This window comes from Dama dama, chromosome 11 (assembly GCF_033118175.1).
Source record: "Dama dama isolate Ldn47 chromosome 11, ASM3311817v1, whole genome shotgun sequence".
Classification (NCBI taxonomy): Eukaryota; Metazoa; Chordata; class Mammalia; order Artiodactyla; family Cervidae; genus Dama; species Dama dama.
In genome coordinates this window covers 37,373,335-37,397,621 of record NC_083691.1, presented here as the reverse complement: position 1 = coordinate 37,397,621, position 24,287 = coordinate 37,373,335, and the positions used below count along the sequence as shown (strand labels likewise).

General features: G+C 43.2%; 1 protein-coding gene across 2 annotated transcripts in view; it reads left to right on the top strand.

Moving 5' to 3' along the window:
- Positions 1-24,287, top strand: part of ANXA4 (annexin A4) — a 72,572-nt gene that overhangs the window by 30,949 nt on the left and 17,336 nt on the right. For both annotated transcript variants that reach the window (XM_061155131.1, XM_061155132.1), the window contains 6 exons: positions 8,641-8,728; positions 14,087-14,181; positions 16,794-16,907; positions 17,731-17,821; positions 19,233-19,312; positions 21,409-21,465. In XM_061155131.1, coding sequence (XP_061011114.1) covers positions 8,641-8,728; positions 14,087-14,181; positions 16,794-16,907; positions 17,731-17,821; positions 19,233-19,312; positions 21,409-21,465 — 525 coding nt within the window. The remainder of the gene's footprint in view (positions 1-8,640; positions 8,729-14,086; positions 14,182-16,793; positions 16,908-17,730; positions 17,822-19,232; positions 19,313-21,408; positions 21,466-24,287) is intronic.

Genomic DNA, 24,287 nt, shown 5'->3' with positions numbered 1-24,287 from the left:
ATGAGAGCCACTCAGGCCACTGAGTTGAGTTTTTGGTTTCGCATTTACTGTTTGTACTAAGCGTTATGCTGTATTATCCTCCTTCATTATTACAACAGCCCTGTGGATTGGTATCATTATTATTCTTAACATACAGGTGAGAAAAATGAAACTTCTCCTAGACTACAGAGTTAGGACGCGTTGAAGCCAAGAGTCCAACCTGGATCTGTTCAACTCCAATGCCTGTGCTCCTTCCCACTAAGCTTACTACCTCTCAAAATATGCCCACCATGTCTCCTTCACAGAGACCTACAGGTGAAATTTCTCCCAATATTAGGATTCTCTTCACAGAATTCATGACCCCCAAGTGATGCAGAGGAGATGGATCTGACTGTCTGCGTGAATCTGAGATTTTACTGGAGTCATGGGCACCAGGCTGTGGGGGTGCCTTTCAACCAAGGCTTATATAAGATGTAAAACCCTCTCCCTTTGCAGTAATTCATAGTGATCTCCCTCGGCTGGTCTGTGCTATCACCATAACATCCTACCACTGGTAATTTGGTAAATTCTACCATTTGCCAAAAGAAGCATTATCAGAAAAGTGAGAAGAAACCTCTGTATGACCTCAGCCCTAAATTTAGCCTTGGCAATCTCTTCTTACTCTCAGCTTGTGAACTCTTAGCATCTTAAAAGCACAGAGCACCCATTACGAGCAGAGCAAGTTTTCCAGATGAATCTGAACTCCACTGCCATCTGGGAACCATGGATATCAGGCAGATCCTCCCCCATCTGCTGTCTCCACCAATCAGATGCACATCACAGTGGCGCACGCCTGACAGATGAACTAAGGGAAAGGGGATGACACAGAACAATTTTTGGAAGTGCTGGCCATGACTAATTAGGCCAGTTTCAATGACAAGAAAACAGAATTCAGAATAGCAAAGCCCAGATTGTTAACAGGTTATAGTCATATTTTGTGTCAGCGAACAGAGGGGAAGATAAATGAAAAACCAAAGCTAGTTTGATTCTTCCTTCTGCTGCTAAATCAGGAAGCCCAGAAAAGCTCCAGTAATTTAGGTTGCCTCTCACTCCGCATAGCATGGGCTTCCTTGGTGGCTCAGCTGGTAAAGAATCCACCTGCAATACAGAGGACCTGGGTTCAATCCCTGGGTGGGGAAATTCCCCTGGAGAAGAGCCAGGCTACCTACTCCAGTATTCTTGGGCTTTCCTGATGGCTCAGACGGTAAAGAATCCGCCTGCAATGCAGAAGACCTGGGTTCGATCCCTGGGTTGAGAAGATCCCCTGGAGTGGGGAACAGCTACCCACTCCAGTATTCTGGTCTAAAGAATTCCAGGGACTATCCCATGGGGTCTCAAAGAGTCAGACATGACTGAGCAACTTTCACTTTCACACACAGTACAAAGAACAGCAGAGTTTTTCCTGGGCAGATGATCTCTTTTCCTCTCATGGACACTGCAGTTCTCCTTATTGATTACAATTCTGTCTTGCTTTGGCTTCTAGGCAGAGAAATCTGTGTCTCACATCAAAAAACTACACTGACCCTTAAGTCTCTATTTCCATTTCCTTTCTACCCCCTCCTTTACTGTAATGGGTATGGCATAGCCCTCTTGGAGGAGGTTGCCATTAACCCCACCATAGAGCTGCCAGATGACTGGGGAAACAGACTCTTGGAGGACACACACAAAACCTTGTGCACACCAGGACCCAGGAGAAAGGAGCAGTGACCCCACAAGAGACTGACCCAGACTTGCCCGTGAGTGTGCAGGAGTTTCCGGGGGAGGCGTGGGTCAGCGGTGGCCTGCTGCAGGGTCAGGGGCACTGAGTGCAGCAGTGCATGCATGGGACCTTCTGAAGGAGTCGCCGTTATCTTCATTACCTCCACCATAGTTTGGCCTCAGGTCAAAGGACAGGGAGGGAATACATCCCCACCCATCAACAGAAAATTGGATTAAAGATTTACCGAGCATTGCCTGCTCATCAGAGCAAGACTCAGTTTCCCCCTTAGTCAGTCTCTCCCTGTCAGGAAGCTTCCATAAGCCTCTTATCCTTATCCATCAGAGGGCAGACAGAATGGAAACCATAATCACAGAAAACTAACCAGTCTGATCACATGGACCACAGTCTTGTCTAACTCAATGAAAGTATGACCCATGCTGTGTAGGGCCACCCAAGACAGATGGGTCATGCTGGAGAGTTCTGACAAAACGTGGTCCACAGGAGAAGGGAATGGCAAACCACTTCAGTTTTCTTGCCTTGAGAACCCCATGAACTGTATGAAAAGGCAAAAAGATAGGACCCTGAAAGATGAATTCCCCAGGTCGGTAGGTGCCCAATATGCTACTGGAGATCAGTGGAGAAATAACTCCAGAAAGAATAAAGAGACAGAGCCAAAGCAAAGACAAAACCCAGTTGTGGATGTGACTGGTGATGGAAGTACAGTCCGTTGCTATAAAGAGCAATATTGCATAAGAACCTGGAATGTTAGGTCCATGAATCAAGGCATATTGGAAGTGGTCAAACAGGAGATGGCAAGAGTGAACATCAACATTTTAGGAATCAGTGAACTAAAATGGACTGGAATGGGTGAATTTAACTCAGATGACCATTACATCTACTACTGTGGGCAAGAATCCCTTAGAAGAAATGGAGTAGCCATCATAGTCAACAAAAGAGTCCGAAATGCAGTACTTGGATGCAGTCTCAAAAGCGACAGAATGATCTTTGTTCATTCCTAAGGCAAACCATTTGATATCACAGTAATCCAAGTCTATGCCCCAACCAGTAATGCTGAAGAAGCTGAAGTTGAATGGTTCTGTGACAACCTACAAGATCTTCTAGAACTAACACCCAAAAAAGATGTTCTTTTCATTTATAGGGGACTGGGATGCAAAAGTAGGAAGTCAAGAGATAATGTGGAGTAACAGGCAAATTTGGCCTTGGAGTACAGAATGAAGCAAGGCAAAGGCTAATAAGAGTTTTGCCAAGAGAACGAACTGGTCATAACAAACACTCTTTTCCAACAACAAAAGACAAGACTCTACACATGAACATCAGCAGATGGTCAATGCCAAAATCAGATTGATTATATTTTTTGCAGCCAAAGATGGAGAAGCTCTATACAATCAGCAAAAACAAGACTGGGAGCTGACTGTGGCTCAGATCATGAACTCCTTATTGCCAAATTCAGACTTAAAGAAAGTAGGGAAAACCACTAGACCATTTTGGTATGACCTAAATCTCTTACGATTATACAGTGGAAGTGACAAATAGATTCAAGGGATTAAATCTGATAGACAGAGTGCCAGAAGAACTATGGATGGAGGTTTATGACATTGTACAGGAGGCAGTTATCAAGACCATCCCCAAGAAAAAGCAATGCAAAAAGGCAAAATGGTTGTCTGAGGAGGCCTAACAAATAGCTGTGAAAAGAAGAGAAGTGAAAGGCAAAGGAGAAAAGGAAAGATATATCCATCTGAATGCAGAGTTCCAAAGAACAGGAGAGATAAGAAAACCTTCCTCAGTAATTAATGCAAGGAAACAGAGGGAAACAATAGAATGGGAAAGACTAGAGATCTCTTCAAGAAAATTAGAGATACCAAGGGAACATTTCTTGCAAAGATAGGCACAATAACAGACAGAAATGGTACGGACCTAACAGAAGCAGAAGATATTAAGAAGAGGTGGCAAGAATACACAGAAGAACTATACAAAAAAAATCTTCATGACCCAGATAATCACGATGGTTTGATCAATCACCTAGAGCCAGATATCTTGGAATGCAAAGTCAAGTGGGCCTTAGGAAGCATCACTCAGAACAAAGCTAGTGGAGGTGATGGAATTCCAGTTGAGCTATTTCAAATCCTAAAAGATGATGCTGTGAAAGTGTTGCATTCAATATGTCAGCAAATTTGGAAAACTCAGCAGTGGCCACAGGACTGGAAAAGGTCAGTTTTCATTCCAATCCCAAAGAAAGGCAATGCCAAAGAATGCTCAAACTACCACACAATTGCACTCATTTCACACGCTAGTAAAGTAATACTCAAAATTCTCCAAGCCAGGTTTCAGCAATATGTGAACTGTGAACTTCCAGATGTTCAAACTGGTTTTAGAAAAGGCAGAGGAAACACAGATCAAATTGCCAACATCCACTGGATCCTCGAAAAAGCAAGAGAGTTCCAGAAAAACATCTATTTCTGCTTTATTGATTATGTCAAAGCCTTTGAGTGTGTGGATCACAACAGACTGTGGAAAATTCTGAAACAGATAGGAATACCAGATCACCTGACCTGCCTCTTGAGAAATCTGTATGCAGGTCAGGAAGCAACAGTTAGAACTGGACATGGAACAACAGACTGGTTCCAAATAGGAAAAGGAGTACGTCAAGGCTATATATTGTCACCCTGCTTTTTAACTTCTATGCAGAGCACATCATGAGAAACGCTGGGCTGGATGAAGCACAAGCTGGAATCAAGATTGCCGGGAGTAATATCAATCACCTCAGATATGCAGATGACACCACACTTAACGGCAGAAAGCAAAGAAGAACTTAAGAGCCTCTTGATGAAAGTGAAAGAGGAGAGTGAAAAAGTTGGCTTAAAACTCAGCATTCAGAAAACTAAGATCATGGCATCTGGTCCCATCACTTCATGGGAAATAGATGGGGAAACAATGGAAACAGTGACAGACTTTATTTTTGGGGTTCCAAAATCACTGCAGATGGTGACCGCAGCCATGAAATTAAAAGGTGCTTACTCCTTGGAAGAAAAGCTATGATCAACCTAGATAGCATATTAAAAAGCAAAGACATTACTTTGCCAACAAAGGTCCATCTAGTCAAAGCTATGGTTTTTCTAGTAGTCATGTATGGATGTGAGAGTTGGACTATAAAGAAACCTGAGCACTGAAAAGTTGATGCTTTTGAACTGTGGTGTTGGAGAATACTCTTGAGAGTCCCTTGGACTGCAAGGAGATCCAACCAGTCCATCCTAAAGGAGATCAATCCTGGGTGTTCACTGGAAGGACTGATGCTGAAGCTGAAACTCCAATACTTGGCCACCGATGTGAAGAAGCCACTTATTGGAAAATATCCTGATGCTGGGAAAGATTGACAGCGGAAGGAGAAGGGGGCGACAGAGGATGAGATAGTTGGATGGCATCACCGACTCAATGGACATGAGTTTGAGCAAGCTCCGAGAGTTGGTGCTGGACAGGGAAGCCTGGCGTGCTCTAGTCCATGGGGTCGCAAAGAGTGGGACATGACTGAGTGACTGAATTGAACTCAACTTACTGTAATTTTCTATGGTTTGTTCGTTCACTGATTTTTTTCATCTATTTTATATTGAATCATATGTATTTCTCTCTGCCGCCTCACATACATTATGCTAAGTCACTTCAGTCATGTCTGACCCTTTGCGACCCCCATGGACTGTAGCCCACCAGGCTTTTCTGTGAGAGTCCCCAGGCAAGAATACTGGAGTGGGTTGCCATTTCCTCCTCCAGGGAATCTTCCCAACCTAGGGATTGAAACTGCATCTCTTATGTCTCCTGCATTGATAGGTAGGCAAGATCTTTACCGATAGTGCCATCTGGGAAGCCCTTATAAATAACATCAATTTTAAAATAGCATTAATAATTTAGTAAATACATTAGAAGTACTCAGGGCACCTTGATCTTAATCAGTACATCATCTCTAAGTCAGAATTCAATTAAATGGTTCCTACTGGTCACTAACCCATGTTTTGCTTGTTGACGTTTTTAGTTTTTAGTCTGTATTTGCAGAATCTACTAGTCTCTACAAACTTTCTATCCCTCATACACATCAGAGTATGTCTCACTTTAAGTCATGCTGGTTTCTGGTGATGCTAGTCCTCACCTTCGGTATCTAGAGCTGCTAGCTCCTCCTCATGATGCCCCCTCCTTCCCTCTGCCACTCTGTCAGGCTTTTGTCTCCTCCATTCCACTGCTAAAGCTCTTGTCAGGGTCACCAGGACCTTCCATGTTCCCAGATCTGACCATCCTTTCTGTGCCTTCTGTTCATACCTACCTTAGCAGGCACTGACCTCTCCCTCCTTCCTCAGCCTCTGGACAACACACAGTCCTGGTTTTCCTTTATTGGCCCCTCAAGGGCCAGTCCTTCTTGGCCATCCATTCGGGTCCTTCTCTGCTAACCCTATGCCGCTAGAGAGGTCTAGGCTTGTCCTAGGACCCCTGTTCTTCAGTTTCTCCCCAGGTCATTTTGTTCGCTACCACCCGAACGCTGATGTGTCCTAAATGTATTACTGGAGACTTGCTCTCTAGATGTACATTGTACAACCAACCATTTTCTAGACTCTACTTGGATGTTTAACGAACATCCCAAACTTAACGTTTTGAAAATAGAACTTCTAAATCCCTCTCCTCACTGCCATCTCAAATCTGGTAGTCTCCAGCTTTCCCCATCTACATAAATGATACCACTCTCTACTTGGCTGCTTAAGGAAATGATTTAGAGTTACACGTGCTGCTTTTCTTTCTTCACCTCCCACATCAGTCCATCAGCAAGTTCTGCCTCCTTTCCTCCAAAACATGTGCTGAGTCTTTCTGTGTCCATTTTTGCTATTTCACCCTCGTTTACCATCACATCCCTGGATCTTGGCCCAGATTCCCAACTGGTCCTGTATCTCCATACAGTAGCCCAAGTGATCTTTCAAATGTGTAAATCAGACCTGCCAGTGGCTCATAACACATTTAGAATAAAATAGAAAATCCTCACCAACTTGTGTGCTCCCTTCGTAGCTCAGATGGTAAAGAGTCTGCCTGCAGGGCAGAACACCCGGGTTTAATCCCTGGATCAGGAAGATCCCCTGGAGAAGGAAATGGCAACCCACTCTAGTATTCCTGTCTGGAAAATCCCATGGACAGAGGAACCTGCTGAACTACCATCCATGGAGTCGCAAAGAGTTAGACACAGCTGAGCCACTAACACTTTTCACTTCTCACCAGCTTGTGAAGGCTCTCATTCTGCCCTCGTCATGTCTCTTATTTTATTATGGAAAAGCGTAAACACATACAAAAGCAGATCAAATAGTAAAAAGAACCCCTTTGTACCTATAATTATTATTAACTCATGGTCAATAATTATTATGTAATCATAACTCATATATATTAATAATATTATATTGTTATTACTATTCATTTGTGGTCAACCTGTTTCTTCTGTGTCTCCACTTCCCCTAACCTGTAATTTTGAAGCAAATTCCAATCACCTTATCCTCTCATCTGTAAACTCTTTCAATGTGTATAAGATTTGACTCCTAAAAAAATAGAATATAAGCACAAAGACATTATCATACCTAAAAATGTTAACATAAGTTGCTTAATGGCATAAAATATCAAGTCCATGTTCAGGGCTTCCCAGGTGGCTCAGTGGTAAAGAATTCTTCTGCCAGTGCAGGAGACATGGGTTCAATCCCTGGGTCAGGAAAATTCCCTGGAGAAGGGAATGGCAACCCACTCCAGTGTTCTTGCCTGGGAAACCCACGGACAGAGGAGCCTGGCGGGCTACGGTCCAAGGGATCACAAAGAGTCACAACGGAGCAGCCAAACGGCAGCAGCAGCAGGTTCTGTTACATGTGGTTGGCAGCATTGGAACGCAGGCCTCTGGAACCAACTGCCCCTCTGCATTCATCACCCCACTTTTATGTAAGGTGGTATCTATTTCCCTCCCTTTCTTGGAAAGGAGCAAAGTGGCCTAAATTTGATACCCTAAGTGCCGTTATGAAAAAGGAATAAATTCAAGTAGGCAAATAATATAAAAGCATCCAGCTTACTTTAAAAAAAACTTTCCAGTTGCCTCATAAATGTCATTTCTTTTTTTCTTTTACTATTTGATTCAGGATCCCAATAAGGTTTACCCATTATGATTATTGAAGTGCATTTTTAATCTCTTTCAAGTTATATTTCTCTCTTTTCTAATTCTTCTGGCAATTTGTTAAAGAGCATTCATCAAGTAGTGTTTCTCATAGTCTGGATCGTGCTGATGACAGCCCTGTTGTGTGGGCTAACATTTTCCTCCTTCTCTTCTTTATCATAAATTGGTGTTTGACCTAAGAGGTTTGACTGGATTCAGGTTTGATTTCCCACTTTCTGGGGAGACAGGATTACTTCAAAGGTAATGGTGTCACTTACCTTACCCCTCCCCAGCTTGCCCTCCAAGTCGAGTCCCACTGACCTCTGTTCCGCTTATCCCTCAGAAGCCAGCTCCAGCCTCAGGGCCATTGCCTCAGCTGTTACCTCTGCCTGCAACACTTTCCCCCAGATCTCTGCATAGTCATTTGCTTCCTGCCAATCAGACCTCAGCCTGAATGCCACTCCTCGGGGCATCCCCTCATGACCTCTCTCTGCCCTGTAGCCCTTTTCACCTCCGGCTGCCTGGTGGAATATTGTTTATTGGCTTCTTTACTGTGTACCTCTGGCTGAACTTGAACATCAGCCGCAAGGGAACAAGAGCCTCATCTCTCCCAGTCACTGCTGTGTCCCGCCCCTGGACAAGTGTCTGGCCCCTGATGGGTACTCAACAAACATTTGTTGTGCAAGTTGCCACTGTGCTGGTAGGAAGGCGCCTCTTGGTCACATCTTTCTGTCTTTCTTTGTGCACTTAGGCAGCCAAGGGAGGCACTGTCAAAGCCGCTTCAGGCTTCAACGCCGCCGAAGATGCCCAGACCCTGAGGAAGGCCATGAAAGGGCTCGGTAAGTGTCCCACTGGCGGTGAACATCCCCTGTGTGTCCCACATCCCAGAGTTGCCCAGAGGGCCTTGTGTCCACAAGCAAATGTATGTCTCACTCTAAGAAAACACAGTGGGAACAAGGTGACTTTTCAAGGCAAACTGGAAGGGGGGGTTTTTTACTATAGACTTTTAAATGTGATGAACTCATTCTGAACTTCCCCAATTAATTTCATTCCAGCATTATAAATCTATCAAATTTGAGAAATATATTTGTCTTCTGGTTAACCCAGGCATGCATGTTGTGCCAGAAGGTTAACAAAGCATTTTGACAAATATTATGTGAATGGGTAGATACCATAATCCTGTGATACAATGAGAGCAGCTGGTGCAGTTGTTATTCTTGCCCCATTTTACAGACAGGAAACTGAGACTCAGAGAAGTTATGTAGTAAGATACAGAGTAAGTGGAGCTGAGCCTTGAGTCACGCTCAAAGAGCCCTTCTTAAGCTGGGGCCTGCCAACTCTAAGTACACATTCTTTCCCTTGAGTCAGGCCCCTGTTCTCTGCTCCTATGACAGGTGTGGCTGGGACAGTGCCCCCGGGCAGTGTGTACGACTTTATGTGAGAAGCTTGTGTGTATGTGACCAGAAGGGGTTGTCTTCCAGTGCACCAACCTCTGAGAGCTCCCCAGGGCCAAGACCTCCCTCCAGTTGGACATAGCCATGCCTGGGCACTTCGGGTTCCACTGACCTAGACCCTCCCTCCAGACTTGCTTGAGTGGACATTTGGCCAGAGAAGTGCTCTCTGTTTCATACCTACTATTTAAAATCTCCTTAAGATTGGGATAAAGACATTTGACCATGAGGCATTATTTCCCAGTTTTTCTATCCACAAAGAATTCATCTTGCTCAGCCCCAGTACAACTAGCAGCAACAATAACCGTTAAGTTCTACTGTGTCAGGCACAATGTGTTGCATAGATTATGTTTTAATGTTGACAGCAGCTTGTTTTATTAATGAGAAAGTTGAGGTTTACTGAGATCAGCTAACTTGCCCAAGGTCTCTGGGGCAGGATGAGTCAGGATTCTAGGCAAGTCCAGGCATTCTGACTCTAGAACTGGAGGGTAAGCCGCTGTACTGTCCTGCTGCCTACCTCTGAATAGGACATTGCCTTGAATCTATCTTCTCATTTTCCCTTTTTCATAAATAAAATGGAAAAAGTACTTGGCCTACTCATTTTTCAGGTGTATCCTAATTCTTTGGTGGATAGCAAGAGCACTGTAATTTGGAACATAGACCACATGGCATTTGGAATTCTCAGAGTCAGGAGGCATTCGATACCAACCGTTTTCAGTGCCTGCTGTGTGGGCCAATGAGAGAAAGACAGTCAGGGGAGACAAGGACCATAAACCTAATCCTGTGGTCCAGTCATCCAGGGATGCTAGGCAGCAAAGGCATTCATGGAAATACGATCAGTTAGTAATATGATAAGGATAGAGGGGCACAAGATCCCATTAGAAGTCAGAGGGATCACATTTCATTTAGGGGCATCAGGCAAAACTTCTTGGAGGATATAGAAATAGAGATGGGCCTTGGGAGATGAGTTTATTCAATAAATAGACAGAAAGAATGTGTTTCAGGTGAATGGAGCAGCATGAGCAAAGCATGGGATGAAAGTGAGCATCGCCCTGTTTTGCATTTTAGCTGAGGCCTCCGGGAGTCAAGATAAATACATGGCCTGCGGCAGGAATGTACTGGCAAAATAGGTGTTGGCTGATTAGGAGACTTCCGGGAAGGGGGGAGCCATAGAGGGGTCCTAGGGTACTGCTGACATGGAGGCTGACCCAGAGGCATAGTCCAGCAAACAACAAATGCCAGAATCAGGATGCTAGATGGAGGGAGTTAGGGAGACAATAACCCATAGATTGGTATAGTAAGGAGGTTAGGAGAACAGAGTACAATATAATCGGGTCAAGTACAGGAATTCAAGAGCAAAGTCTCTGGATTTGGCTGCCTGTATCCTTTTATGTGAATATTTACAATAGTGAATGGGGTGCTATTGAGGGTCCCAAAGGCCAGACTCCAGTGCTGGTACTAAATCCAGCAGATGGTGGGGTGCCATCATGTATCCTAAGCAGAGGAAAGACACTGTGAGAATTTCTCCTTTTAGGAAAATGAATCTGGCTGGACTCTGGAAAGACCAATTAGGAGGTAAGACTACTAGCGGTAAACTTTATAGTTATCTAAGAAGAAATCCTGAACTGGAGTGGTCGTGGTAGGAATTAAAAAGAAGGGACAGATGCAAAAAGGATTTTAGAGCTAGATTTTGCATATTCAAGAACTCTGAATGTGAAGGAAGAGAGCAGTTTAAATAATGAAAGTTATTTTGAGGGTTCAAGTCTAACAGACCAGAAGAAGGGTGGTGCCTTTCACAGAAATGGGGTAAAAAAGCAAAAGGTGACGAACTTTCTCCCCTCAGCTGAAAGAGAGTTCTGGAAAAAGGATGGATGTATCTATTCAGTTCGGTTCAGTCATGACTGACTCTTTTCGACCCCATGGACTGCAGAACACCAGGCTTCCCTGTCCATCACCAACTCCCGGAGCTTGCTCAAACTCATGTCCATCAAGTCAATGATGCCATCCAACCATCTCATCCTCTGTCATCCCCTTCTCCTCCCACCTTCAATCTTTCCCAGTCAGGGTCTTTTACATTGAGTCAGTTCTTCACATCAGGTGGCCAAAGTATTGGAGTTTCAGCTTCAGCATCAGTCCTTCCAATGAATATTCAGGACTGATTTCCTTGAGGATTGACTGGTTGGATCTCCTTGCAATCCAAGGGACTCTCAAGAGTCTTTTCCAACACCACAATTCAAAAGCATCAATTTTTCAGCGCTCAGGTTTCTTTATAGTCCAACTCTCACATCCATACGTGACTACTGGAAAAACCATAGCTTTGACTAGATGGACCTCTGTTGGCAAAGTAATGTCTTTGCTTTTTAATATGCTATCTAGGTTGATCATAGCTTTTCTTCCAAGGAACAAGTGTCTTTTAATTTCATGGCTGCAGTCACCATCTGCAATGATTTTAGAACCCCCAAAAATAAAGTCTGTCACTGTTTCCGTTGTTTCCTTCCTCATTTCCCATGAAGTGATGGGACCAGATTCCATGATCTTAGTTTTCTGAATGTTGAGTTTTAAGCCAACTTTTTCACTCTCCTCTTTCACTTTCATCAAGAGGCTCTTAAGTTCTTCTTCACTTTCTGCCATAAGGGTGGTATTATCTGCGTATCTGATGTTGTATCTATTATCCTCTTTGTTTAAAAAAAAAAAGAACAGAGAGTATATTCCTAAGGTATGTAAACTTAAAATTCTATAGCTTCCTCTCTACACCTCACATTTTTGTATATCTCTAATTTTGCAAAGAATGTATGTATTTTTCATTTCTTCCTGAAATATTTAAATAGACTCTCCTCTGTAACTCATCACAACTCCCCATATAGTATAAACAATAAAAAATTGAACACTCACCCAACATATATGAACATCCGGGTGTGACTAAGATGAGGGGCCAATTTGAAGGATCAGAATAAAGTCTTTCTGTAAAAGCTGCTGCAAAAAAAAACAAACAAAATTTATGACATTTTTAATTTGAATTCATAATGAAAAAGTTTGGTAGGATAATGCATTATGGGAATTCATGGGCGGTTGTAAAAAGTTTCGCATCAATAAAGAAGATGCGGTACATATTATGGCGGTTCAGCCATAAAATGAACAAAATAATGCCATTTGCAGCAACATGGATGCAACTGGAAATTAACTAAGTGAAATAAGTCAGAAAGAGAAAGACAAGTAACATATCAGTTATATGTGGAATCTAAAATATGGCACAAATGAACCTATCTACAAAACATACTTGAAGACATAGAGAACAGACTTGTGGTTGCCAAGGAGGAGACAGGGAGAGATGGATTGGAAGTTTGGGATTGGTAGATGCAAAAAAGTATTGCATTCAGAATGGATAAACAGCAAGGCCCTAATGTATAACATAGAGAACTATATTGAATATCCTGTGATAAACCATAATGGAAAAGAATAAGTTTTGAAATGTACATATGTGTAAAAAAAGGAAAATGAGTTGGTTTCTATAACATTTACACAGGGCTTCCCAGGTGGCTCAGTGGTAAAGAATTTGCCTGCCAATGCAGGAGATGCAAGAGACGAGGGTTTGATCCCTGGGTCGAGAAGATTTCTTGGAGGAGGAAATGGCAACCCACTCCAGTATTCTTGCCTGGGAAATCCCATGGACAGAGGACCCTGACAGGCTACAGTCCATGGGGTCACAAAGTTGGACATGACTGAGCAACTGAGCGCACACACACACTGTGACATTTGCAACAACAAAAAGCTCAAATGGCTTTTTTTTTTTTTTTTAGGAAATAACACAAAATTCTATTTCTATTTATTGTGAACATTTCCAAAAGATAAGAAGTAGTCTACCATAAGAGTCACTCAAATGAAAACTTTTAATAAAGTTAAATAGTTTTCTAATCAGAGATCAGGAAAGAGAGCTTAGAAAAGAAAAACACAGTTACAGATCTTAAAAAGAAGTAGATACTATCAGCCACCAATTTAAACCCTATGAAGTGCCAAATGGTGAATTTTGAAAATTAATTTGAACTGTTTCAAAACTCAGAGGAGATAATAAAGAGATCGAAGTGAGGCGCGAAAGGTAAGAACATGGATGATAAATATGGGTGATCCAAAGACTCTGAGAAGATTTCCAGAGAAGGGGAAACAGGTCGTCCTGGTCAACATGTACTGACTATTTAGCAAGCACTGGGCATTGTGCTAAGTAATGCACTGATTTGTTTTATTTAACACTTGCAGCAGCCCTAGTAGGAAAGTACTATGATCATGCATGTTTGTAGATAAGGAAACTATTGCTCAGAGACCTTGACTCTTTTATCTAGTGGTAAATAACTAGTGGGGCTTCCCTGGTGGCTCAGTGGTAAAGAATCCACCTACCAGTGCAGGAGATGCAAGAGACAAGGGACTGATCCCTGGGTCAGAAAGATCCCCTGGAGGAGGAAATGGCAACCCACTCCAGTATTCTTGCCTGGAAAATTCCTTGGACAAAGAAGCCTGGCGGGCTACAGTCCATAAGGTCGTGAAAGAGTTGGACATGACTTTGCAACTAAAAAACAACAACATATAACTAAATCTAGTGTCTGTTTCCCTTCAAAATAGACAAACACTCCGAATAAGAACTTCTTTGCTTAGAAAGCTCTCTCTGTGTGTTAGGGTTATGCCAGTGTCCGCAGAGGAACCCAGTTTCTCATTCCTTGCTCAAATCGCACTCCCTCCCTGTCTCCTCTCCACCAGGCACAGATGAAGATGCCATCATCAACGTCCTGGCCTATCGCAGCACGGCCCAGCGCCAGGAAATCCGGACAGCCTACAAGACCACCATCGGCAGGGTAGGCCTGTGCTCTCCGCCTTGACAAGGGATCTGTCAGGCAACAGGGAGGCAGGGACCCCTTCCTACTTGATCCCTGAAGTAGTGGCCCTTTGTTTTGGATTTTTAAAAAATAATTTTATATTTTTATTTTTGGCTGTGCTGGGTCATCATTGCTGTGTGGGCTTTTCTGTAGTTGCGGCAAGGAAGGCTTCTCTCTAGTTGTGCTTCTCACTGCAGCGGCTTTTCCTATTTTGGAGCACGGACTCTAGAGCACCCAGGCTTCAGTAGTTATGGTTCTGGGGCTCTAGAACATAGGCTCAATGTTGTGGCGCATGGGCTCAGTTGCTCCTCAGTGTGTGGGATCTTCCTGGACCAGGGATAGAAACCATGTCTCCTGCGCTGGCAGGCAGATTCTTTACCACCAAGCCACCAGGGAAGCCCAGCCATTTGTTTTTAAAAGGTGGATCCCTTGCCTTGTTTAAAGATATTCTTGAAAACAAACAAACAGCTTCAACACATCCTATAGTTCCTCCACTGTCCGTAGCCAGAAGTGATTTCACGGAGCTCTTGATTCACAAAGCTCAAGGCTAAGTTTAGTCTCTTTGCACACAATTTCTTGCAGGGACTTAGTTGTGGAATGGACTCACTGCCCCCACCCCGCTCTGAAGCACTAGGCAGGGCTCTGCTTCCCATGCTCCTTACCTCAACCTGGTGGCTTCCTTTGGCCACTTGTGAACGAAGATCCTCCAAACCGATTAAAATATTAAATCCAGTTTGTTGTTCTAAATAGGCTCTCCTAGGATTTAGGGTCTATTCTGACTCTTCTACGTAAACCGATTTGTGGCATATATTCATTCCTTTGAATGATCCTCAATTGAGGGCCACCCCCGCCAGTTATAGAATGGGGTTCTGTGTGTGTGTGTATATTTTACACACAAGCATTTTACTGGCTTGTGCATTCAGAGGTGGTTCACTCACCATGTTTCCCCTTCTGCTTTGAATCCCACACCCCAGAGGAACCCTGTCTCAGTTTCGTTTCCAACAGCTCACTTAGCAGAGTCATTCACCCGGTCTTTTCATATCACTGAAAGCCTATCTGTGTGACTAGACAATCTTTTTATTGAGTAAATGTTATCAGTGAGTGCCTCCAGGTCTCAGGTGCTGTTAACTCCATGATAAGTATTTCTGTTCCTAGATAATTTATAAAAGCTAGTCAGATGAGGCTGCTTCCCAAAGACAGGCATTAAGCTGCTGGGCAGGACGGGCCTGGCTCAGCTCTTCCAGGGAGCATCTACATGCCAACCTTGGCTGGGCACCAGCAGAAAACAAGATTCTATCCATCAGGTTGCTTGGACTATCTTCTGGGCATTTTAAAGTCTCCTGAATCCCCAAAGAAGTTTAATGAACATGCCTGTGGTGTGTGAGCTAAAGTGTGGCTACATATTTGGGGTTGATTTATTCAGCTTCAGAACTAAGCTGATCTGACAACAGTTTGTTAAGATGAGTAACCTTAGCAGATTGACTGAATGCTAATTTATTTGTTCATTCATCTGTTTGATATATGTGGATTAACATAAAAATAGGTACAATAGATTAAAATACAGTGTTTTGGACTCAGGTTTGTGAGAATCTGCGATCTGAACTTGAAAGCAAATCGCCTCCTTACTAGTTAGTTGATCTTAAGCAGGTTCTTAAACTCTCTGACCTGTAAGAGGAAATGTGACTAAATGTCTTTAGAATTTGGTCCTTTGTCCAAGTAGTTATTACATTTCTTTTTAACAATTGAGCCTTAAGAATTAATCATGAATGATTACAAGAATGCAACTAAATGCGTATTTAGAAGAATAGTAGAAAAATAGAAACAGGGCATTGATAAAAGAAATTATATTACATCTACATATAGAAATTTCTGCAGCTGTTAAAAATATTGTAGGTAGATACTGACTTGGAAATATATTCAGGGTGTGTTCATAAGTGAGCAAACACACTGATCTTGGGGCCCCTTTCATTCTTAAATTATTGAAGACTTTTTTGTTTTTGCTGGTTACACCTATTAATATTGACTGTATTAGAAATTAACACTGAGGATATTTAAAACTAAGTATTTGTCAACTTATTTTAAAAACAATAAAAACTCATTGCATGCTAGCAAAAATAACAATTTCAGGAAAAATAGCTTTATATTCCAAAACAAAAAAATAGTTGTGAGAAGATTGGCGTTGTTTTACATTTTCAAATCTCTCTAATGTCTGCTGAATGCAAGACAGCTGGATTCTCATATGTGCTTCTGCATTCACCTTGTTGCGATACCTGGTGTTGGTTACAGTAGGAAGAAAACTTGGTCTTGTACAGATAGGTAGTTGGGAAGGGGAGGAGTATTTTCATAGCCTTTTCACATAACTGTGTATCTGTAGACATGCTGGAGCAGCCTTTGGCAAGCTCCACAGGACAGCTGGGAGGGGATGAGGGTGTAATGTCAGATCCCCACGTCTTAGTGTTCTTATGAAGAGGGTTTCGAGGACGTGAGCCCCCTGAGAGGGTCTTGGAGACCTCAGCCATCCCTGGACCTCACCGAGGGTGGCTGGTTTCTGTTACTGGAGCCGTTAAGCGGAGCACTTCCTTGTGTCCCAGGACCTGATGGACGACCTGAAGTCGGAGCTGAGTGGCAACTTCGAGCAGGTGATCCTGGGGATGATGACGCCCACGGTGCTGTACGATGTGCACGAGCTGCGAAAGGCGATGAAGGTTTGTGCTCCTCTCCTCCTGCTCTTGGGGCTGGGGGTGCAAAGGAGGACCGCTGCCGGGCTTTCTCAAGAAGCCAACAAGGCCTGAGAGCGTGGAGGAGGAGGGCGTGGGGGAAGGATTTTCCTTCATTTAAGACAACCTGAAAACAGGACATTACAATCTAGCAACTGTAACTTCCCCGAAAGTGAAGAAATTCTTTCTTCCCGGTGGCCCACTGGGGAGTGGTTATACTTGTGCTTGTGGTGTAACTCCAGACAATTTATTGCCATATTAGCTCCTCTTTTGAGAAATGGAACTTCTGACTGACACTGTGAGGGCCTCTTGGTCTGCTGTAAGCTCAGAACCTGTCAAGAGTTCTCAGCCTTCCAAGATGCTGGAGCCACTATGCCCTAGGCCAGGCTCTGCCGATTTTTAGCGACCAAGTACAAAATTCAGCTATGACTGCGCTCCTCCCTCACGTCAGTGAACACTCAGGCTCATGGAAGGTTCTGGGCTAGTCACTGGGAAACAGAGATAACAGCCTTTGCCAGAAGAAGATTCTGTCCTTCAAAGGAAAAGTACAGGGGAGACCAAGGCAAGACAAAACCCGCAGAGGATGGAAGCTATTCCTAACCAACACCCAAAAACAGCCCGTGAAATGTTTGTTAGAACTAATAAACATGTTGGAATTTGGATAGGAAAGTTAAAAATGAGCAAATCCTATTGCTGGAACTAGGTGAATTGTCTTTATTCTCTGCAGATTTCTGGTTGTATTCCTCCTGTGTCTGGGACTCAACTTGGTAACCTGACTCATAACGCCCTCTCCCCTGGCTTTTACATTTAGGGAGCTGGCACGGATGAGGGCTGCTTGATTGAGATCCTGGCCTCCCGGACGCCTGAGGAGATCCGGCGCATAAACCAGACCTACCAGCTGCGTATGTAGCATCCTCAGAGGCCTTGGTGGAGGCCCTGTCCTCTGAGAACTAGATTGGAAGTGGGAGGTTACCCACTGAAACACTGACCACGAGGGAGCCTCAGCTACAAGCTCCGCTCTCAGGCAGATCCCTGTTGATCCAAATGACTGTTGGCTTTTCGAGACTCCTCAGGTGTACCTGCCACTCTTCTTAGGCTATGCAGTGAAGTGTTTATTACCCTGAAAGCTGGAAAGCTGTTCTTTAGTATCAAGCAGAGAATCAAAGGTGTTTATTCAAATGTGGTGGCACCACTGAATCTTAGCATTCCAGGGACTGACCTGGAGGAGCAGTCTCCTCAGCTTCTTACCTTCAGACTAGGCTGTAGGTCCTGCAACCACCTTCAGTGGCAGTCAGTTCAGTTCAGTTCAGTCGCTCAGTGGCAATACTCCCCTCTTAAAAATCTCCAGAGGACAGTACGTATGAGGAGCCTTTAAAAGAGGCATGCCTTTTTGACCTAAGAATATAATAAAAAATGTCCAAAGGTTCAGATCCCACAGTGTCATCTATATTAGCTTAAAATGTCCAACACAGTGGCTAAACAAAATATGGCACATCCATACAACATAATCATCAAAATGTATATTGGAGGATATTATTAAACTACAATGAGTGGTATGTTATATGGATAAGGGAAAAAGACAAATCATAAAATGAGATGTTGTGATCCCATTTCTTAAAGAAACAAAAATAATATGTGATGTGGGGAAAATGAGGAAGGATACTCACCAAAATGTGATCAATGATTATTATTTCTGGGTGGTTAGATGAGGTTTTGTTCCCTGCCTACCCCCCACCACTTCATTTAACTCATTTTGTTTTTCCTAAGTTTTCTGTAATAAATGTACAGTTCAGTAGAAAGAAAACAAAACAGTAAGAGTGTTTTGGTAGAGGTTCAGAGCGGGAGATTCGAAACCTGGGAGTCTGGTTCTAGCGCTGACTCCCTGTGGTCTTCTCCCTGCGGACACCCTGCTGCTTGTCCCCAAACATAGGTTCAGAGCCTTCACGCCGTTTGCCTTTCCTCGTGCTGCTTAACCTGTTCTGCGTGTCACTGCAAACCACATTCAGGACAGGTCCCTAGACAGTAGGAACCACAAAAGAGGGGATCACAGCCCCGCCTTCTCAACCCCCAATTTAAGCAACAAGAGCATCTTGTTTCTGCTCTAATCATTTATCTTCTGCTCTAACCATCAACTTATTTTGACCATTTTACCAAGACTTTAGTTTTTCATCAGCTGTGTATGGGCTGAAGAACCTCATGATGAGCTGCTTCAGTAATCAGGCTGGTCCAGGAGAGGATGGAACACTCTGGGGTGTGACCTGGGTTTGGGCAGGGATCTTCACTCTGATGTCACTAATTTGACTCTCTTGCTAGAATATGGGCGCAGCCTTGAAGATGATATTCGCTCTGACACGTCATTCATGTTCCAGCGCGTGCTGGTGTCTCTGTCTGCCGTGAGTCGCTCCCACCTTTGATGGGGGTGGGGGGGTGGTTTACTGAGACGTTCACTCTCTACCCGCTCTTCCAGCCTTTCTCAAACTTTCAACCTCCCATATGGGAATTTTTCCCTGTGTTTTTCTGAAGCCTCTCTGTTGTTTTATATTCTCTCCTTTAAAGACTCTAGCTAATCTTGCATCTCCATTTTTTTCTCATTTATACATACAAGTACTTAATATATGCCAAACAATCATTACTCATTGAAAGTTAGGAATGTGGTTAAAAGGCAGTCCTGGGCTTTAAGAATTTATATTGTCAGAAGTGGATCTAGCAGGCCCATGTGTTGCTCTAATAAAAGCATGAAAGTATGTGCCAAAAAAGAGGCACAGAGTAGAAGAAAGGTTCAAGGAGAGATTTTGGTTGCAGAACAGAAAAGGCTTCATGGCAGAGGTGCTGGCTGAGAGAGGACCAGGAGAGTTGCTGGAATTTCAAGAGGCACAGGTGTGTGTGGGTACATTCCACGCAGGAAGAACAGTGAGGACAAGACAAGGAGTCAGGAAACACGGAGTGGGTTCAGGGAACAGTTGGCTGAGCCGGAAAATGAACTGGGGTCCCATGTTGAGGAGAGTTTGTGCTTTTTCTTTTTGGAGAGCTGTGGGGAGCCTCTGAAGGCTTTGGAGCAGTAGAGTGATGTGATTGGAACGTCTTAGAAGAGTAATGTGATAGCGGTGTGTCCAATGAATTGAACTGGAGGAGGGGAGCCCAGGCAGGAGGTTACCTTGGTATTCCAGATATCATGAAAAAAGCAGGTCTGGGCCAGTGTCGGGGCAGAGATGCCAGAAAAGAAAGATGGATTTACAAGCATTTCACACCACTTCACAATTTTATCTTTAGGCCTGACCTCCTTCCAGAGTGTGAGGCTCTCGTTTCTCAATGCCTTTTCCCTGTTTCCTTGTGGATATTCTGCCATCATCTCCTTCTGTCCGCCCAGTCCTCCTAAACTAAACTTGAACTCATTTTGCCTCCAAACCAACTCTTTTTCCTCCCTCATCTTGTTCTATTCTATTGTTTCTGTTTTTCCAACAACCAAAGCGGAAGCCTGGAAAGCATCTCCAACTCCCACTTTGCTGTGTCGCTGATGTTTACATAATCATGCCAGCCTGCTTTTCTCTTCATTTTATTTTATTTTTTTGCTTTGGCTGTGCCGGGTCTTCTTTGTGTGTGGGGCTCTTCGTTGCGGCATGCCATCTTCTCTGGCTGCAGTGTGCGGGCTTCCCTAGGTGTGGCACGGGGCCTGGAGCACACAGGCTCAGTAGTTGTTGCACTCGAGCTTAGATGTTTCGCAGCATGTGGGATCTTAGTTCCCCAACCAGGGATCGAACCTGAGTCCCCTGCTTTGGAAGGCAGATTCTTAACCACTGGACCACCAGGGAAGTCCCAACCAGCCTGCATTTCTTACTTCCTACCCATTTTTTCTTTTCCTCCCAGATTTACCACTGCAGAGCCATGCCTAGATTGTAGCACATTGGAATAGCCTAGCGATAAAATAGTGTAACAAACCAGAGAAAAGTAGCCCATTTTGCCACACTTGGGCATTCCTCTACCTTTCAGTCCTGCCCTCCTGGTGTTGGTGAGGGACAGGGCACTTTGGGGTGCTCCTCAGGCCCCCACAGTTGGCCCCAGAGTCTCTTGATTCTCCTCTTTCCCCAGCTCCTATGTGGCAGTGTTGATCAGCATAAAGTTGCCAGTTAGGGAGACATAAGTCAGTGAGCTTGAGAAAACATGGGAGTGGAGGAAGGGGAGGAAAAAGGGGGTTGTGGTCCTGGGAAGAGCACTCACCAGGCCATATTTGTCCTCCTGCCCCTTCAACTGTCAGAGACACTCACACAACATCAGGGAGCCACACCAGGCTTGCCCTCTGTTTGATCAGATCAGAGCCATGGGCGTAACGCAAACACATTTGAGGACATATGTCCTTTCTCCCTAAACTGCACTCATGACCCTTCCATCTAATTACCCTGTCCTTGGGTTCCCAGACATTCTGTCTTATCAGGGCACCCAGATCTTCTTGGATCCTCTCTCAGTCTCTGTGGTTTGTTTTTCTCATCCTCAGGGAGGCAGGGATGAAAGCAATTATCTGGATGATGCTCTCGTGAGACAGGATGCCCAGGTGAGTAGAGCTGAAGCTTCTTTCTTCTCTTTTGCCAATGAGACAGGCCGAGTTGATGGACATCTTATATTTCAGTGAATATTGGTCAGGCTGGGATTTGTTATGAAAAAAGATCCCCATAGGTGCCTTTAATAGCAGAAGTTTCTTGCAGAAATACCTGGGGCTTGGGGCTGGTTTGGGGCATCAGTATATAAGCATCCCTGGGTTCCAGATTTTCTAACATTGGGACCATGGTGTGGCTGCCCCCACAGAATCACAGAGTGTCTTCTGAATCACTAGGTGATAAAGGGACCTGCCTATGCTTTGTTGACCTCACATTTTTACTTCCCCAAAGAGAACATTTAATACAACCTATGTAAAATGGGTAAAACTAATACCAAACCCTAAGAGGCAGTTGCTTCCCTGGTACCCAGCCCACTGATGGCTGCCCTGAAACCAACTAATGGTGTTTTCACTGTGACCAGATAACACTAAAAATAATAACTAATAAAATCTAGTAAGGACCTGGTTTTGTCCTTACCAGGGGCCAAACACTGTTCTAAACTCTTTATATGAAGTATGTCATTGATTCCTTATAATAACCCTATGAACTAAGTATTGCTATTCCCATGTTATGGACAAGGAAATTGAGGCTCAGAGAAGTCAATATCTTGCTCAAGTTCCCATAGATAATAAATGACAGAACCGGGATTTGAACCTATGCAATTTGGATCTAGACTTTGTTAACCAGTATGTGACCTTAGAGAGAGATTTGTCCCATTCAGAATTAGGAGCAGAGGATGAGATGGTTAGATCACATCACTGACTCAATGGACCTGAATTTGAGCAAACTCCAGGAGATAGTGGAGAAGAGATGAACCTGACATACTACACTTCATGGGGTCACAAAGAGTCAGACACAATTTAACGACTGAACAACCATGAAGCACTCAGGATTGTGTAGGAAAGAACCTTTTTCTTTCACTAGAAGTGAAAGAAGTATATAAATCCTAAGAGTTCTGAAGACTCAGGGAGGCCCATCCCATAAGGAGATACAGGAAATTGCCTTCAATCCAGAAGTTTCGAGGAAGGAGAAGGTATTAAAACTCTCAGATGCTTATGTGCATTTCAGCTACCTCTAGGAGAACATTTGGGGGCACACTGGAAGGAACCTCCATAGCCCAGGTGAATCCTGAATTTAGTTTTTTAAATTAATTTATTATTTAATTGGAGGCTAATTACTTTACAGTATTGTAGTGGTTTTTGCCATACATTGACAGGAATCAGCCGTGGGTGTACACGTGTTCCCCATCCTGAACCCTCCTCCCACCTCCCTCCCCATCCCATCCCTCAGGGTTGTCCCAGTGCACCAGCCCTGAGCACCCTGTCTCATGCATCAAACCTGGACTGGCGATCTGTTTCACATATGATAATATACATGTTTCAATGCTATTCTCTCAAATCATCCCACCCTCGCCTTCTCCCACAGAGTCCAAAAGATTGTTATTTACATCTGTGTCTCTTTTTCTGTCTCGCATATAGGGTCATCATTACCATCTTTCTGAATTCCTTATATATGTGTTAGTATACTGTATTGGTGTTTTTCTTTCTGACTTACTTTACTCTGTATAATAGGCTCCAGTTTCATCCACCTCATTAGAACCGATTCAAATACATTCTTTTTAATGGCTGAGTAATATTCCCTTGTCTATATGTACCACAACTTTCTTATCCTGAATCCTGAATTTAAATGAAGAGTTAGTGAGCAATTTATTCCTGAAACATTATATCCACTGTCACTTTTTTTGTGGGCTTGCCAGGTGCTAGGCATTGTGCTAACTACTTTACATTTTTTTCCTTATAATAAATCTGTGAAGTAGATATTACTTCTGTTTTATAGACTATGAGACTGATTCTCAGATTTATATAACTTGTATAAGATTACATAACTGGTGGAATTGGGCTCCTTGACTCTAGGTCTGTATGATTTTTTAAAACCATGCAATTCATATTACAAAGCTACAGTAATCAAAAGAGTTTGGTATTGTCATTAAAACAGACGTACAGATCAATGGAATAGAAGAGAAATCTGAGAAATAAACCTACACATATATGGTCAATTAACTTATGAAAAAGGAGCCAAGAATATACAATGGGCAAAAGATAGTCTTTTCAATAAATTTTGTTGGGAAAACTGAATAGCCCTAAGCAAAAGAATGAACCAGAACCGACTACCTTACTGTATACATAACAATTCACTCAAAATGAATTAATGACTTCAAAGTAAGACCGAAACCATAAAGTTCCTAGAAGAAAACATATGTGATAAGCTGCCTTACATGGGTCTTAGCAATGATTTTTTTAATCTGACACTGAAAGCTAAAGCAACAAAAGTAAAAATAAACAAGTAGGACTGTATCAAACTAAAAAGCTTCTGCACAGCAAAAGCAAGCATCAACAAAATGAAAAGGCAACCTATTCAATGAGAGAAAATATTTTCAAATCATATATCTGATAAAAAGTCAATATCTAAAATATAAAAAGAACCTGTACAACTTAATAGAAGTAACCAAACAATGCAGTTTTAAAATGGGCAGAAGATCTGAATAGACATTTTTTCCAAAGACATCCAGATGTCCAACAGACACATGAAATGATGCTCAACATCATTAGTAATCAGAGAAATGCAAGTCAAAACCACAATGAGATATCACTTCACTCCTGTCAGAATGGCTGTCATCAAAAACACAATAAACAGCAAGTGTTGGCAAGGATGTGAAGAATAGGCAATCTTCATTCACTGTTGGTGGGAATGTAAATTGGTGCAGCCACTATGGAAAACA